The 16,410-nt window shown below is 36.5% G+C and overlaps 2 protein-coding genes across 13 annotated transcripts in view; one reads left to right on the forward strand and one right to left on the reverse strand.

Annotated features, from left to right (window-relative positions):
• The window catches only part of CCDC68 (coiled-coil domain containing 68), a 50,694-nt gene extending 45,404 nt beyond the window's left edge, over window positions 1-5,290 (forward strand). For 8 of the 11 annotated variants that reach the window (XM_007191939.2, XM_007191938.3, XM_057526942.1 and 5 more), the window contains 2 exons: window positions 1,774-1,850; window positions 4,302-5,290. In XM_007191939.2, the coding sequence (XP_007192001.2) occupies window positions 1,774-1,850; window positions 4,302-4,359 (135 nt within the window). In that variant the 3' untranslated portion in view covers window positions 4,360-5,290. Of the gene's footprint in view, window positions 1-1,773; window positions 2,464-3,431; window positions 3,479-4,301 lie in introns of all 11 variants that reach the window. The other 3 variants (XM_057526944.1, XR_009005084.1, XM_057526945.1) reach the window with 3 other exon arrangements.
• Window positions 5,291-9,605: 4,315 nt separating this feature from the next.
• Window positions 9,606-16,410, reverse strand: part of RAB27B (RAB27B, member RAS oncogene family) — a 167,784-nt gene continuing 160,979 nt past the window's right edge. For both annotated transcript variants that reach the window (XM_007191935.2, XM_007191934.3), the window contains exon 6: window positions 9,606-15,792. In XM_007191935.2, coding sequence (XP_007191997.1) covers window positions 15,603-15,792 — 190 coding nt within the window. In that variant the 3' untranslated portion in view covers window positions 9,606-15,602. The remainder of the gene's footprint in view (window positions 15,793-16,410) is intronic.

Here is a 16,410-nt window from a genome sequence, read left to right on the forward strand (position 1 = left end):
TTGCAGGGAAAAGAGCATGAGCTTTGGAGTCAGACGGGCCTGCATAAAGCCTGCACATTTGCAGACCCATTCTCCGTATACTACCTGTGGGTCACTGGAGGCAAGCTTCCTCGTCAATTTGAGTTTTGCCAGCCTTATTTCTTTCACATACATAACAATGAAAGTTACTCCTCAGAGGTGAATTTATATCGAAGAAAAGAATGTCTGGAAAACACCAGGCAAAAGTCTTGACATTTGCTAGGTACTCAGAATTATTAACTCTTTTTCTTCCATCAAAATTCTGGTGTCTATTTCCCAAAACCATGCATTCTGGTGCTGGCTTACTCCAAAGCAGCAGATGGAGTCTTACAAAATAACTTTTAAACTTCAATGATATGATTTTTTAAGTCCTTCGTTTCCTACCAGGGAAGGGAGCTGGTGTGTTGCTGTTCTTTGAGAGCCATGGCTCCCCTTCTGCCTTCCTCCCATGGTTACCTTTCAGGCCCAGAACTTTCTGTACAGCTGTATCCTTGAAAGACTTCTGGCCTGCCCATGCAGCCAACTGGCAAGTCAACCTTGGGCATGAGTCTTCGCTGGAAAGTCTCACTTTCCAGATCTGTAAAAAGAAATTGTTTGGCTTGGCTGCATTGTAGAGAAAGTATTGTCTCTGGACTGGGAGACCCTGACTTTGTGGGGGGTTTTTCTTTCACTTTTTCTTTTTATTAATTTTTATTGGAATATAGTTGCTTTACAATGTCGTGTTAGTTTCTACTGTACAGCAAAGTGAATCAGCTATACTTATACATATATCCCCTCTTTTTTGGATTTCCTTCCCATTTATCAAAGGACCTGACTTTGAGTCTTGAGTTCTGCCCTGAACAAGATGTTGGGCACTTAAACTCTTTGGACCTCAGTTTTTAGATATAATAATGGTCCTTGGACTAGAAAGTCATAACCAAATGCCTTTCAGTCTTAAAATCTGTGCCAGACACTGAGCTGAGTAGTTTACGTACTTTTATTTCATTTCAGAACCTGTGAAGAAGGGTCTATGATCATATCTGTTAATACAGATGAGGAAATTAGGCACAGAGAGGATAAGTAAACTAACTGAGGTCACACAGCTAGCAAGTGGTTGTGCTAGCATTTGTACCTGAAAACTTAAACGCTTTCCCTTCCTGTTATTAGCCATTGCATTATCTCCCAGAATTCCAAGGTGCTTCCAGATTTAAAATATTATGGTCATATGATATCTGTTTCTTCCACCTTATATATGGTAGTCAGGACCGCTACTACTAGAGATGAAGAAACTGAGGCTTCAATGAGAATATTGAGGCTAAGGATGCCGTGAACCAAAGGAACAGATGGTGCCTATTTTCATGGAGTTTCTAATCAAGAGATTGCACAAGAAAGACAAATGTGCAATAAATATCGTGCGTGTCTTTCAAAAGGTTCTTTAATAGAGTTCTTTCATGAAGTTCCTCGCATCTGTCCATATAAAAGAAACTGTAAATTGAAACAGAGAGTTCAGCTGTTGAATTTCAGAGGCTAAGTCAGAATACTAAATTTGAATCCCTTGGTAAATTATGCATTTTTCAAGGAGTGTTTGTATTTTCAGAAGTAATATTTGGGGACTCGCAACTGGCTACGTTCTGTGTTCTAATACAGTGACTGGAGCAACAGACTTACTGCTAAGGAGGGATGTAGATGGGGTCGCCCAGAAACACTAAGCATGTGGCTAGTAAATGTGCTAACACACATGTGATCTCTGCACATTTTTTTTTTTTTCTATTTCAGAACAAAGAACTAAAAACCAAGGTGGCACTTTGGTCTGAAACTCCTAGGCCGAAGGTATCCAAAGCTGTCTCTACAAGGTAAGGCCTCTCTTCCCCCACCGCCATCTGCCTTCACGACTCCTGTTGAACACGGTTGACATTTATACCATTTGAGAAATTATCCAATCAATTAATACTTACGTAATCACGTGTTTACTGTCTGTCTCCCGGTTCTTTGAGAGTGGGAACTCTATTAATCTTGTTAACCACTGAATCCTTGAAGCCTGATATATGAATACTTACTTTATGAGTAAATGAATGAACAAATTTAGATATCTTTTTTCCTCTTCTTTGGCATAAAACAAGCCCAGTCTTGGCTTCAATACTTAATCCAAACAGTACAGATTATCTCCTCCACCATCCTTGTTCCTCCATTGCTTATATTTTCTGTGTCACCGATGGGCATTTTAATCATAAATCATGTGTATTTATTTAAGTTTCCATGTCTGTCTCTCAAGTCGATTGTAAATGTCAAGAGGGCAGGAATAGTTCCTTGTTTTTCACTTTATTTCCTGCATTGTTAAGGACAAGTTTCTTCAACAACTACCTAATAACAAATGAATGAAGCAATGATAATGACCCCTAAAGCAATGGAAATAATAGTTGAAACCATCACATCACTTTCTAATGTTGACAGAATCAGAAGTGAGAGGTTTGTATAAAAAAAAAAAAAGACTTCTGGGCTCAAGTCTCATTTCCATAAAATTCCATGAAATTATCACTTAAAAGAAAACATAGTCTGTAATTACATGAATCATTTAGAAAGTGATTAAAAACTTCCTGTTCTAGCAACTTTTGAATTTCCAGCCTAGTCTCTCTAGGGCCAAAACCCATTTTCTGAAACTCTCTTCTGCACAGTGCCTGATGTGGAGAATCAGATCCCCTATGATTAGCCCCAGTCTAGGGATTCAAGTAGATCTTTCTCCCTCTTCAAGACACCCTGCAACCATGCTTCACTTTGCTAATGATGTATGTAATTAGAGACTAGAGATGAAGCATTATGCATCAAGTTTTCTAAAATCTTTGGGCCCCCAGATGCTAAGTCATTAAGTTTTTGGCCAACAGCTCTGCAACATCTAATAAAGAAAAATTAAGCCCGAGAAGTATTAAAAGAGGAAGTGAAATGCCCACATTTCAGAAGCAGTAAGAGACGCAGACACTTCAGAGCAGGAAGAGGTGAAGAGTTTAGAATAGAAAGGGAAGCATGACTTTCCAAGGAAAGGGAGGATGGTCGATTTTAGCTCCCTTACCAGATACATCCTCTTGGGGTAGTGAGGTATCATGGCCACCCTCAGCTGTTTTGACCCTGGAGGGAATGGAGCCAGAGTAGAGCAGAGGAGGGAGCAACACGTGGTCTCCATATTGTACTGACCCCAGTATCGCGTGATGAGACTCAGGCTGGTACGGAGGGGATGAGTTTGAGAGAATGACTTCTACGGCCAGTTCTTTAGCTGCAGTTCATTCATAAAGGTAGTTTTAAAGACTTTTTTTCTCCCTATGACTGAGGAAAGGTCAAATGGGAAATTTTCCTAATTGAAATAGGGAAACTGGAATGAATATGCCCTTTGTTTTATGATTTTGGTAGAAATTCCAATAGTAATGATATATCTCTAATGGTAGGTCTCATGTTTGCAAAATGAAATCTGACCAATTGGCCATTTGAGAATGTAAGTGGTTGTATGGTTCGGTAAGTCTAGATTCACCAACGTAGAATGGAATTATAACTCTTGGGAGGAATTAGAGTGTAAAAGTAGCCATTAATGCAAAGAAAAACAAGCATCACATATATTTAAAAATTAATCTTGGCAAATCTCTTAAATCACTCATAAAATAGAATTCTCTCAGTCAGTACAAAAAAAAAAAAAAAACAAAGTTTTTTTTCCCCAAGCATTAGAACGTATAGATGTTTCTTAAGTTGAACACCAAAGAAATGGTTTGCTGGATATTGAGGATCAGGTTGTTAGAAAACAACAAAACAGCAACAATAAAACACACATATATACATATATGTGTGCATATGTGTGCACACACATATTGATGTGTGCATGTGTATATTTGTGTGTGTGTGTGTGTGTGTGTGTGTATACATATATTTTAAACTAGACTCACACAGTGAGGAGAGAAGTTTAGGCTATGAGAAACCCACAGAACTAAAACGTCCTGACGGAACAGTCGATTTGTGTGTCCCATCTCCAAGTCACTCTGGTGCATGTCTTCACTGAGTAGAAGGGCAGACACACTCTCACTCTTCCTCACTCCTGTCCTCTTACAACCAGATGCATTTACATAAGGTTAATGCATCCATAATGTGCTTCTACTGTGCCTCATGGGGAATTAGAATCAATCAATTAATCATCATCTATTCGGTTAAAGCAATTAGTTCAGACTTGGTAGTACAGCAGTAGTGGAGACGGTAATGGAGTGGTACAGCAGTTATATCAGTAAAGTTTGATGTGCTCGATTTTGATGATTGTGTGGTCTTTTCCGCAGTGAATTGAAGACTGAAGGCATGACCCCATATTTGATGTTGGTTAGGCTACGGAAATGAGCCGCCTGGCTGAAGATCTGAATGAGAAAGATCACTACCTGCGTCTTATTTACTCCTTGAAACACAGTCTAAATTTACATATTAAAACTGCTCAATGCCAGTATTTAATGGAATTTATTGTATTATATTTAATGTATACATCAATAACTTTGCAGGAAGATGACATTTCAGAAAATCAAACAAATATATATGCAAAGAAAGGAACTCTTTCTTCAAAACTTACTAATGGATGAAGAAACCAGATGCTTTCCCATGATGGAAGATGAATTTTGCTTTAAACTTTAAAAAAAAAAAACTGATTTTTTTTTTTTTTTGGCAGATTTTTGCTGAAGGGACTGGTTAAGGTTGTCAACTTTGACCTTTTGATAGTGGTTTTTATGTACAATCATCCCTAGGTATCCACAGGAGATTGGTTCCAAGAGCCCCCTCGGGTACCAAAACCCATTCGGATGCTCAGTCCCATATATAAAATGGCAGAGTGCAGTTGGCCCTCTGTATCCATGGTTTCTGCATCCATGGATTCAGCCAATCATTAGTGTGGAACCTGCAGGTACAGAGGGCTGACGGTACATAAATGTAAGGAAAAATATACAGGCATGCTTCCTTTTACTGTGCTTCACAGACTCTGTGGTTTTTTTTTACAAATTGAAGGTTTGTGGCAACCTTGCATTGTCAGATGATGGTTAGCATATTTTGGCAATAAAATGTTTTTAAATTAAGGTATGTATATATATATTTTTAGATATAATGCTATTGCACACTTAACAGGCTACAATATAGTGTAAACATGACTTTTAGATTCACTGGGAAACCAGAAATTTCATGTGACTCGCTTTGTTGTGATATTCTCTTTAAATTGGTGCTCTGGTACTGAACCTGCGATATCTGTGTGTGTGTATGTGTGTGAATAAATGATATATTTTGAAGTTGACTTTTGGATAATAACAAATGTCTTACCGTGATATAGATTCATCTCCTATTTATGCCACATTGAAGATTTTTGGTAATGCATTTCCTGGCACATGTGTAGGGGTGTTGGGATCATGAATTCTGCTTTAAGCATCTGCTGTGTGGTAGGAGATTTCACCTTTCACTTGGAGATCACTTAGGTTCCTCTTATACCCCAACCATCATGCTGGGTTGTAATAAATGTGAGCTTTTGGAATGGACCCATCTAACTGACCTAACAACCTGGATGATTTCCATTAGAATAATGAATTTTCAAATCAAAAATGGAAGGACACTGTTGAATTTTATTTGGGTTTCACTATATTCATTTTTGAACACAGAAGTACAGTTCAATGTAATACAGGTAGGACCTGCTCATGTGGTCTCCAGCTTGACTTTGGGACGGTGTTTGGATCTCTTGAGAATAAGAATAAGCAGCTTCAGAAGCCTAAAAAGATCTGAACTCTTCAAATACAAAAGTATTGTTTTACTAACATCAGTAGATCATTTATTTGTCAGGTATGAATTATTTCCTATCTCCTCATCGTTTCGGCTTCATCATTTGAATTGTTTCTTTAAATAAACATTTCTGAGTGATTAAAAAATCATTACAATGGAGAATGAAATTTATTAGTCTAAAAGTAGTACCACACAAAATACAAAAACAAAAACCTCAATTGTAGTCAAAGTATTTGTACTTATAATTATACTAATCAAAATATTGGATAAGAAGGTCTGAGGGGCTTCCCTGGTGGCACAGTGGTTGAGAGTCTGCCTGCCAATTCAGGGGACACGGGTTCGAGCCCTGGTCTGGGAAGATCCCACATGCCGCGGAGCAACTAGGCCCGTGAGCCACAGTTACTGAGCCTGCGCGTCTGGAGCCTGTGCTCCGCCGCGGGAGAGGCCGCGAGAGTGAGAGGCCCGCGCACCGCGATGATGAGTGGCCCCCGCTTGCCACAACTAGAGAAAGCCCTCGCGCGGAAACGAAGATCCGACACAGCCATTAATAAATAAATAAAACACACCTAGTATAGTGTAATTAAAAAAAAAAAATTGATTAAAAAAAAAAAAAAAGAAGGTCTGAGGTGGGCTATGAAGTAACTACATGGAGGTGGGAAATGAAAAGAAACTTAGTTTCACTTTGATTACATATATTGTTACAAATTATCATCAAGAAATGTTTGGTATAATATATACCATTATAATATATATATATTATATATATATAATATATATAATATATATATAATATATACCATTTTAATAATTGCTTATGATATGCCTTAAAATAAAGAAAATTGATGCCATATTTTGTGGGTTTTGTTTTTGTTTCTTTTTACATTAAAATTATTATGCATAAATGAATTAAGTAGTTGTTATTTGACTGTTAATGACAATATAACCCATAATAAATAGTTTTTGTCAGTGAGCAGATATTTAGATAGCTCCTTGAATTTTTCTCCTAATTTTCTGTGAATCCAAATTAACAGCAAAAGTAATCTATTATGTTTTTATTCTAAATTTGAAAAAATGGTAGCATTATAAAATTAAGAACACACAAACACTTTATCGAATTCTTTCATACTGTTTCACTTTGAAAATTCTTTAATGACCTGACATCTTCTGATCTGAAAATAATTATAGAATCTTTATCAATATCAGAGTAGGGATCCAATCTATCAATAACTAAAAATTCTTTAAACAAATATCATAAACATTATAATTCCTTTCCTACATCTCTTCCTTCCTGCCTTCATATTGAAATATAACTCAACAATAAAAATAAACTACAAATATTACAACAATGGATAAATATCAAATTATTATACTTGAAAAAATCCAGAAGAAAAACAGAGGATATACCGTATTATTTTATGGGGACAGAGAGCAAATCAGTATTTGGGGACAGGAGTAGAGGGAGAGAGTGTGAAGGAGTACAGGGAAACATTGGGAAGTAATAGCATGTTCAGTGTGTTGATAATGGTCATATTTTCGTGGGTATGTTTCATGACAAAAATTCAATAAATTGTACAATTTAAACATTTACTTCAATAAAGGAGTAAAAAAAATTTAAGGTAACACTATGTTATTCTACAATCCACCCAGTTCGTTTCTCACACAAGATTCATTCATTTCTTCTTTCACCAAATATTTATTGGGGCTCTCTATTTGCCAGGCATTGTTCTAGATGCCAAGGCGACAGCAGTGGGGAGAGGGAAGAGATGCATTTGACAGGGAAGAAAGAAAAGGGGAAAATCTCTACCTTCATGGAAATATCTTCCAATGATGAGGAACAGATAAACTCAGAGAAGTCCTATGGACTATGAAGAAAAGTGAAGCAGAACATAGGGATAGGGAGTTACCAGGGGTGAAAGGCTGTGGCAGCAATTTTTATTTGACTGATCATTGAAACTAAATGGTGTATAGATTGGTCAGTTAAATAGGATACTGATTTTAAATAAGACCTCTCTCTTTGAAGATAATATTTAAGCAAAGATAGGAAGAATGCTAGGGAAGTGACTGGAAGGAGATGTTTTTTGGTGGAAGAGGGGTCCAGGCAGAGGCAAGCACAAGTGCATGAGCCCCTAGGGACAGGCAGGCCAGGTGTATTCTGGAATAGCCAGGACATCAGCTGGATGGGCATGGAAAGAATAAGCCCCAGTACTGTCTAAACTATTTTCCACGCAATGTATTCCTTCACATTTCCATTGTATAAGTCATCCCTTTTATTTGTTTAGAAAGTTCTCCTTCAAGTTCTTTTTTGACTTCCTAGTGGTGGTAAGCTAATGATTTTCAGGAATCTGTATCCCAATCCCCTCCTTTGCCCATGTTTCCCTGACATACTGAACAAGCTCATGTTCTGTGGAAGGGGCAGTGAAGAGAAAACTCCTTAAAAGGTTCATTTGAGAAGTCTTGTTTTGACCTACCCTGTTGGCCTAGGGGACTCACGCAGAACTGCTCTTGGAAGTCAAGGGAGGAGAAGGGGTCCCGTGAGCCTGGGTAATATGGATTCATAATCCAATGTGTTAACTAACATGATGCCAAGTTGCTCCTTCTGGTTCATTTTTTCTGGTTCATTGATAGATTGGATCCCTACTCTGATATGAGAGTGAATGAACTCATGATGTAAGTTTCTCTAGGGAACCAATCAAAGAGATTGAAATCTGCTTTTTTTTTTTTTTTAAACCTTTTGGTTAAAGGTTTAAAAAAGAGAGTCTTTTTTAAGAGAGTCTTTCTCTCAGAGACCTACAGAAATGGTCCAAAGTGATGATAATTTCAAAAATCTGATTCCTCTCACAAAATTTTTCTATTACTTACAATATAGCCTCAGTCAAATTATAATTAGTGTGTTGGCCTCCTAAACCATAATGCAAGTCCCCTAAATGAGTTTCTAACAGAAGAGCAATGCTCACACTCTTATTACAGCGATTCTTTCTCCACAAGTAGTAATCCATATTAGAAATGAAACTTTCCCTGGTATAGAGAGCTGCGATCATACAAATACCTTACATACAGTTTTAAAAAGAGAAATCCTACCATTACAAGGTGGTCTTATTTTTTCCTCAATAGGGGGCATGTTATGACTACTTTTACACCCTATAAACCATTAGGAAAAGCAAGTCTCTACTGACTTGTCTTGCATTATTTTAGATGAAACCAGGAGGCAAAAGATTCTGCCTGTGTGAAACAGCATTACTGCTACCATGGAGTAAAGTCGAGAGAATGGTGCCAAGGATTTACTTGCTTGCAGTGGGAGAGCTGTTTATCTTTAAATTAAAAACTCATCATTATCTTGGCAAAGCCTATCTAAGTAACATATGGAGGGAGAACAACTCCGGGAACAAGGCAGCCTTTGCAAATGAACATTTAAGAGGAAGCTGTATGGTTGTGGTCTTGAATTGGCCTTGAACATCGGTCCTGTCACCAGTCTGTAACTAAAGGAGGTACTACCACCCGCCTGAGCATTTTATTATGGTGAAGAAATAGGTTATAATACACTGAGGTGTTGACATACCATGGAATACTGTAACATGCTAACTGCTAATTTTATAAATGTATCATTTAAAATTATTAGAAAAGGTCCCTTGGAAATTCCAGCCTTTAAACAAATAATAAATTAGAAAGTTTAGAGAGATGGATAAAAACCACTTGGCCAAATCCAAATCACTTCTTTCCTAGCTCTTGATAAATATCACTTTTAATGGGATACGATTCCCCTACTGATAGTGATTTAACGTTCCCCATCCACCATTCCTTCAACTTCAGCACAGAAATAAGATTGCTTTGAATATACAAAATAATTGATAAAAATGCATTTTTATTTGAAAAGTGTGCAGAAACAATCACTGAATACAGTTCTCAACCATAGTTTTGAAACCCACACACCACAAAATCATTGGATACTCTGATTTCTGAAGCTACTAGAACTTTGGTACAACAAAATACTGACCTAACAGTGTCTGTCAGGCACCACAGTCTATTCGGGGGCACAGAGAATAAAAACTCCATGTTTAAGGTTTTAATTTACATTCATGGCACTAGACAAAACAGAGATCTGAGTAAATGACAGACAAAACAATCGAACGTGCTTAGCCTAAAAATGAGGATAATATCACTTAAATGTAGACCATTGGGGTACAGTGAAGCACTTCAGTATTATGCCAGAGCGTTGCCTACTTTTAACACATTAAGTGGGATAACTTATTTTGCTCAAATAATTTCAGATACAGTCAGTACCTTTTATAAGGCTATGGGCACAGAAGCCCTATTTATACAAGGAGGATTTTGACCAGATTGTAATAGACTATCTAGAATGTAATTGGATTCCTGAAAGAAATACAAGATGACCTACAAAATGAAATAGAACTCATAGTTTTTCAATAACTTGAGATATATTAAACATTTTCAATCAAACACAATGACTGCGAGCCGACTACCCATTTCGAGTTTCCAACATCTCTACTAAAATTAGTGTTTTGTCCCTGCTATAACACTTGTGAATGTATGGTCGTGAAAGTATGACTGTGATATTTTATTATTCTTAGCTTGGGATAATAGTGTCAGCTTATGAAATGGAACAAATTTACAAACCAGTTTCTATATATGTTCTCCTTTGGGCCCGACTTGAACCCTGTGAGGCATGCAGGATTTATAAGCCTCCTACTTGGAGAAGCCATATTTAATGACATACCCATGGCCCCCAAATTGTTCTTTTTGGCCACTTTCCTTTCTATAATACTAGGCTTCCTCTCCAAGAACATTTGAAAAGATAACCTGAAGAAGAGGAGAGTAAGGATAAGCATATGTTATTACTTTGCTAGGGACAGATACTATTTTGACGTGCCAACAGACATAAGGACAACAGCCATTGGTTAAATAAGGGATCCATTAGGTTAAGAACAGACGTGCGGCTCCTACAGAACTTGCTAATGACTAAGTTGACTGAGGGAGAATAGTCATGACTTCCACGACCAGTTGGAAAGAAAACGAACTCGGAAACAGATTTAAATAACTCAATTCAAAGACAATTTCTTTGTACTCTTTTTCTTCAAAAGATAACACTCTTTTTAAGTAACTCCATTATTTTGGTACTCATGGTTTTGTTTGTTTGCTTGTTATTCTCTCTAAATATGAATTTAGAAAATATCTCAACCATAGGCTGTTGGTAAAAAGAGCTCTGCAGAAAGGCATCTTTGTGATGCTACTTCTTAAAAAATTAAAGTGCAATTTATGAGAAAATTTGATTCAGATAGAGTAAATGTTTCTAATTTTCCCAAATTTTGATGCCAATCTTGAAATATTTAGTGTTTACATATTTTTATTAGCTTAGTTCTAAGGGCATAAACCTCTCGTTGGTAGATAAAAATAATGGATAAATATTTGCCATAGATCTGGTTACAAACCTCTTTCTGTTACTGTCTTTTTTTTTTTTTTTTTTTCCTGCCTAAAAATCAACCTTGTAAGTATGGTCTTCCCCATGTTCTGCCATAGTTAGAAACTCTATTTAGACAACTTTAATCTCTAATCTCTATAGTTCTTGCTCAACAACGTCAATGTGGTTGAGTGTCTACCCAAGAACTCCAAGGCAATAAGTTTATAAAATTCCCTATTCAGCTAACAATGTTTTATTTTTATCAGTTCTACTTTATGAGACGAGTATCTCCATAATTTATAAAGCATTGAGACAGCACTCAGCTCAGAGAATACTCTCTATCTACCTTCCAGATTTAAGATCTCAGCACTCTCCCCAGAAATCAACTTATACCACTTTGGTCAAAGATCAAGAAGAAAATACAGCTTTTGGTGAATTCTTAGACAAGCTTTTCAAATATAGACAGTATCTTGGAATCTTTAAAAATGATAAAGCTTTCCCTAAAATATTCAAATACACTAGACTTCTTTTAATGCTTTAAAGCTTGGGAGTAGAAGGTGAAAGACAACTTTTCTATCACTTTGGCTAATGGAGCTCCCAGATCTTCCTTTTAAAGAGTTATTAAGTATCTTAGGACACCAGAAACTTCAATATTATCTCTTTACAATTAGAGTTTTAATCTCAAAAATTCCTTATGGATGAGGATTCTCCCTCAAATTTTTAGTTCCAGGTTATATGCTACACCTAGTTATACACTGTATCTCTTTACACATATTGCTTCGCCTTCTAACCGATGCACCCACTCCATTGGTGAGAATGTATATGAGCTTCATCAAATTTGTTGATTCCCAGTGGACAAAATTTACACTTTAAAGAATATTTCAGCTGTTATTAGACTATCTTTTAGTGTAGTGAGTCCTTCTCTATGGCCAAGTTTCTCTCTCTTATAAAGAAGACAAGAAACGCCTGATAAAAACTCTTGCCCCGTTCCTCCTATCTGTACAGATTGCCAGAGAATAACATACTAGAAGCATAACAAAGACACCCACTGATACATAGAATGTCCCATCTGGTTAAAAACAACAGATACAATATTTACTTTAGAAAACGCTGGTTTCAAATTTTTTGCAGAGTGATAGCTGATAATATGGAAATGATAGCAACTTGGCTGGAGTGGGACTGGCCAGAGTTTTGAAATTCTTATGTAGAGACCCACAAGCTCAATTCCCAGCATTTAGCATATTTTTTCTGCCAATTTGTGACTTGTTACCCTCATCACACCAAGACAAACATGTTCTCTCAACTATATTTGATACATTTTTCAAAGGACTTTTTTTTTTTTTTTACATTAAAAGGTAACCTTGTACCTAATCACAGAGTCTCAAATAATGCCCACTCCCCAAAAAGTGACCAGGAGATTGTGGTAATAATCTCCAGATTTGAATAAGATTCTTATACCCTTTGCTGAAGACCTCAGAATACCTTTAGCTGCACTAGTGTCTTTGTGAGGCCTTCCCACAACATGGTATTATAGGAAATAAGCTATGGGGCTGGAGACAAATTTGGTCAAGGTGGTCTCTGAGGCACTGTGTTAGAGCAATGTAAACATTAAACCAGTGTAAACACTTCCAAAATGGTTTCTATATCAGAAAGGAACTTCATGTACATTTTAAATAATTCTCCAAAATATGATATGGTTAACTAAAGCATTTGGGACGAAATAAGTAATACATATTGCTGTGTATTAAAGGGTGTATGCAATTCTTTAAAAGCAGTCTGTATACTTCATGACCCCAAGTCAATTTGAAATTGTAAAATGAATTATACAGAATAATTAATTCTGAAATAATGAAAGAGTAATTGTTACTAATAATGGTTACATAGACTTCAGGGTCTTATGTCAAACTTGACAGAGAAAACATTTTTTTTAGATTAAGTGTTTATTTATAAGTAGAATACTATTTTAAATTAATTTTCTTGTCTGTTTTAAATTTCATTCCTCTTGAGATTATCACCCAATAATTGTTATTTTTATAGGAATAGTTCTTTAATTATAAGCATCATCACCCTCTGCTTCATGCTATGGCTATCAAATAATGATCTTAAAATAGACCCTGAATAAAGGCTTGTTAAATGACTGACAGTGACAGAATCTTGGATAAGTAAATCAATCATGTACCTGGAAAATAAATAGAAACAAAAAGACATATCCAAAATAAAATGCTTTTTGGATTTTAGAAAGGCTAAGTATTCCCTGTTGTGGAAATGCAGGGGGCATCATAATTTGAATCCAAAGGAGAAATCGACTTAATGACCCAAAAGTTCACCAAATTTTGCCACACCAATGGTTACATTGTTTTTGCTCGTATTCGTTTCAGAAGAAACATCTTTGACGATAGCTAACAGCTTTCTATCCTCCTGGCACAGGCACTGAGGTCATGAATAGCATCATAGAGAAAAGCATCCTGGGAGCGAATACCCACTCATGACCAACCTTAGAAGTTGGCATCGTGCTGCAGAAATCAGAGGACCTGGGCAGCTGACAGTAAGAATTTGTTAATCTGTTAAGGACTAACTCCATTAAAGCTTCCAAATTACCTGGATTCATGGCACATTTCTGGGTCTTGTAACAAGACAGTCCCTTGGATCTGTGTTCCTAAAACTGATTGACACCCAGTGGAGGTCGGTAGACGGAGGTTAAAGGTGGGGGACTGGGATTTAGAGTTTCCTATGTTTGTAACTTAACAAAAAATATACAGAGAGTCTAGAAAAGTGAAGTTTAACTGGCAAATTTTTCTACAAAGAGGAACTATCCTGTAGAAAAATCATATATTCACAATAAAAAGAGAAAACCTAAAGTATGATGACTTTGTTACTGACAAAATTGACTGAAGTACATAAATAATAATAATAGGAGTGGCTTATGTTTATCAGAAACTAAATCAAAAGCCAGTGTTTAGACGCAATAATAATAGGCCAATGGAAAATACCTTTGTGATCATTTTTAGAAAGAAAAGACAGCATTATGTGAAAAATAAAGCCATTAACAAAATTTTTGCTTAGATAAGATACACCTCCATCTCTGCCAACCCCCCAATATAGTTCAAGCATAGGTGTTTTGCCTTAGGCAAAATAAAAACAGATGCTAAATACACTGTAATATGGCATGATGTATCATCAATTTTTATGTGATAAATGACACGAAAATTCAGAGTGACCATAAAATCGATCCATCATTATTCTGAAGTTGTTGATCTACAAAGTGACACTCCTCTATTTTTACAATTGATTCAAAGCCAGGGGTGGGTGTGGGTTGGAGGAGAGTCATGTGATTTAGAGTTTCCAGTACTTTGTAAATCAGAAAGAAACCTAGAATTAATAGTCACTTTTTATTTCATATCACCAACATATTTTATCTAAAAAAATTAAGGCTAAATAGTTTTTCTTGAGTGCATAAAGAGATAGTTAATAAACAGCAATCTTTAATTTCTCCTTGTGACTTTTTATCATGATTGCTAAGAAATATGAAATGTGAAGCTGAACACTACACCAATTTCTAAAATTTTGTTGGAAATGCAAACCTCTGGAGACTCTCCTAATTCCAACTGATAATGTCAGCTTCTAATTGGCTTGAGTGAAATTTGGCTAAGTATCTCTCCCAGACATCTGTAACAGATACATTTAATTTCAGTTGCCCAAATGCCGTGTTCCCATACCTTCATTTTTCTCCCTGGGCATTTCTCTTGTCCTCTGTCATTCACAGTCCTATTCTTGTCTATCTGCCATTTATTAAGAATATACAAATGGCATTATTACACAGTCTCCTACATTTTCTCAGAAGTCTGACATTCACCCTCTCATAAGGTAGTCATTCTAGCACAGCTTATAGGATGTACATAGTAATGCCACTCTTAATGAACCACTTAGAATTCTTTTTTGTGTATATGCATTTTTAGCTAATATGTTTTCCCCAGTGCAAACCTATAAAAGTACAAATCAGATTCTATATAAGAAGTAAATCCAACCTTTTAAAAAAGTCATCTTTCTATGTTATCCCTTTAGAAGATTATTCTTGTCCCCAGTGTGACAAGGTACCTTTGGTTCTGGCTGAAAACTCCCTGATATTTCTTCTTGTATACTCTCTTATATACTCATCTTCTTTATAAGGAAAACAAATTGAGCATCCATGATGGTATGATGACAATGGAAAATCTTTGATCTTGTTTGGAGGGGCCTCAGGGACAACTGGTCAACTCTTTTGAACACTGTTGACAACTCTGACTTCTTAAAATAGATTTTTCTGGCAGAAAAAGAAAGACATGCCATTATGCATGGTCTACTCAACAACAATTGTGTGGTTTGTCACTCTTTTTGGAAGCGATGCTTGCGTGGGGTTCTGGATGATCAGTTCCTAGGGTAAAGTTTAGCAGGCACACTTCTTCTCTGCTGGTTTGTCCCCATCCAGCTTCCCAGAACTACCACCATTGATAGTGTCAGGGACTTGGGTCTTCTCTACACACTGTTCCATTCGTTTCATTATTAAGTCCAGAAGGGTTTCCACAGCCTTTTCCACATTCTGGCCAGTCGCTGCACTTGTTTCAAAATATGGTATGCTAGCATGGAAGAGATGACAAATATTTTTAAGGGGAAGGAACCAGAAAAGATACAACAAGATGTGCCAATGAGTCCCACATGCAGAAACATGGCTGGCTGAGAGATTGTGAAATAATCACGATTTTGCTGGCTGAGTTGGAAAACATCCTTGTTTTTCCTCAGTGAGTGAAAGCTGGTGGGTTTCTTTTTAGTATGGGTGTAACAAGTTTTATGGGCAAGGAAACTGATACAGGAGGTGATCAGGGACTTGACGCCAAAGCATCATCACTGATTCTTAAAAATTAAGAGGGTAAAAATGCCTAAACTAGTGATCAATATTGCCATTAAAATTATTACTTCCCTCCAATCAGTTATCTAGAAGTCTGATTTAGAATTTAAGCAGGCACTGTATAGGATATTTATGTGAATACAGTCTATATTTATTTGGAATCCAAAGTGTCAAAAAGACACGTACATTTATAAAGCTTTCAAGGAGAATCCTTCAGTAAAAAATGGACAGATTTGGCAAAGATGCTTACATTTGAAAAAGAATGACAATTTCTGCCTTGGGAGTGAATTTATAATTACATGGAATATTTGAAAAATTTTAAAAGCTGCCATTTAAGCTCAGCTAGGAT

Source organism: Balaenoptera acutorostrata, chromosome 13 (genome assembly GCF_949987535.1).
Source record: "Balaenoptera acutorostrata chromosome 13, mBalAcu1.1, whole genome shotgun sequence".
Classification (NCBI taxonomy): domain Eukaryota; kingdom Metazoa; phylum Chordata; class Mammalia; order Artiodactyla; family Balaenopteridae; genus Balaenoptera; species Balaenoptera acutorostrata.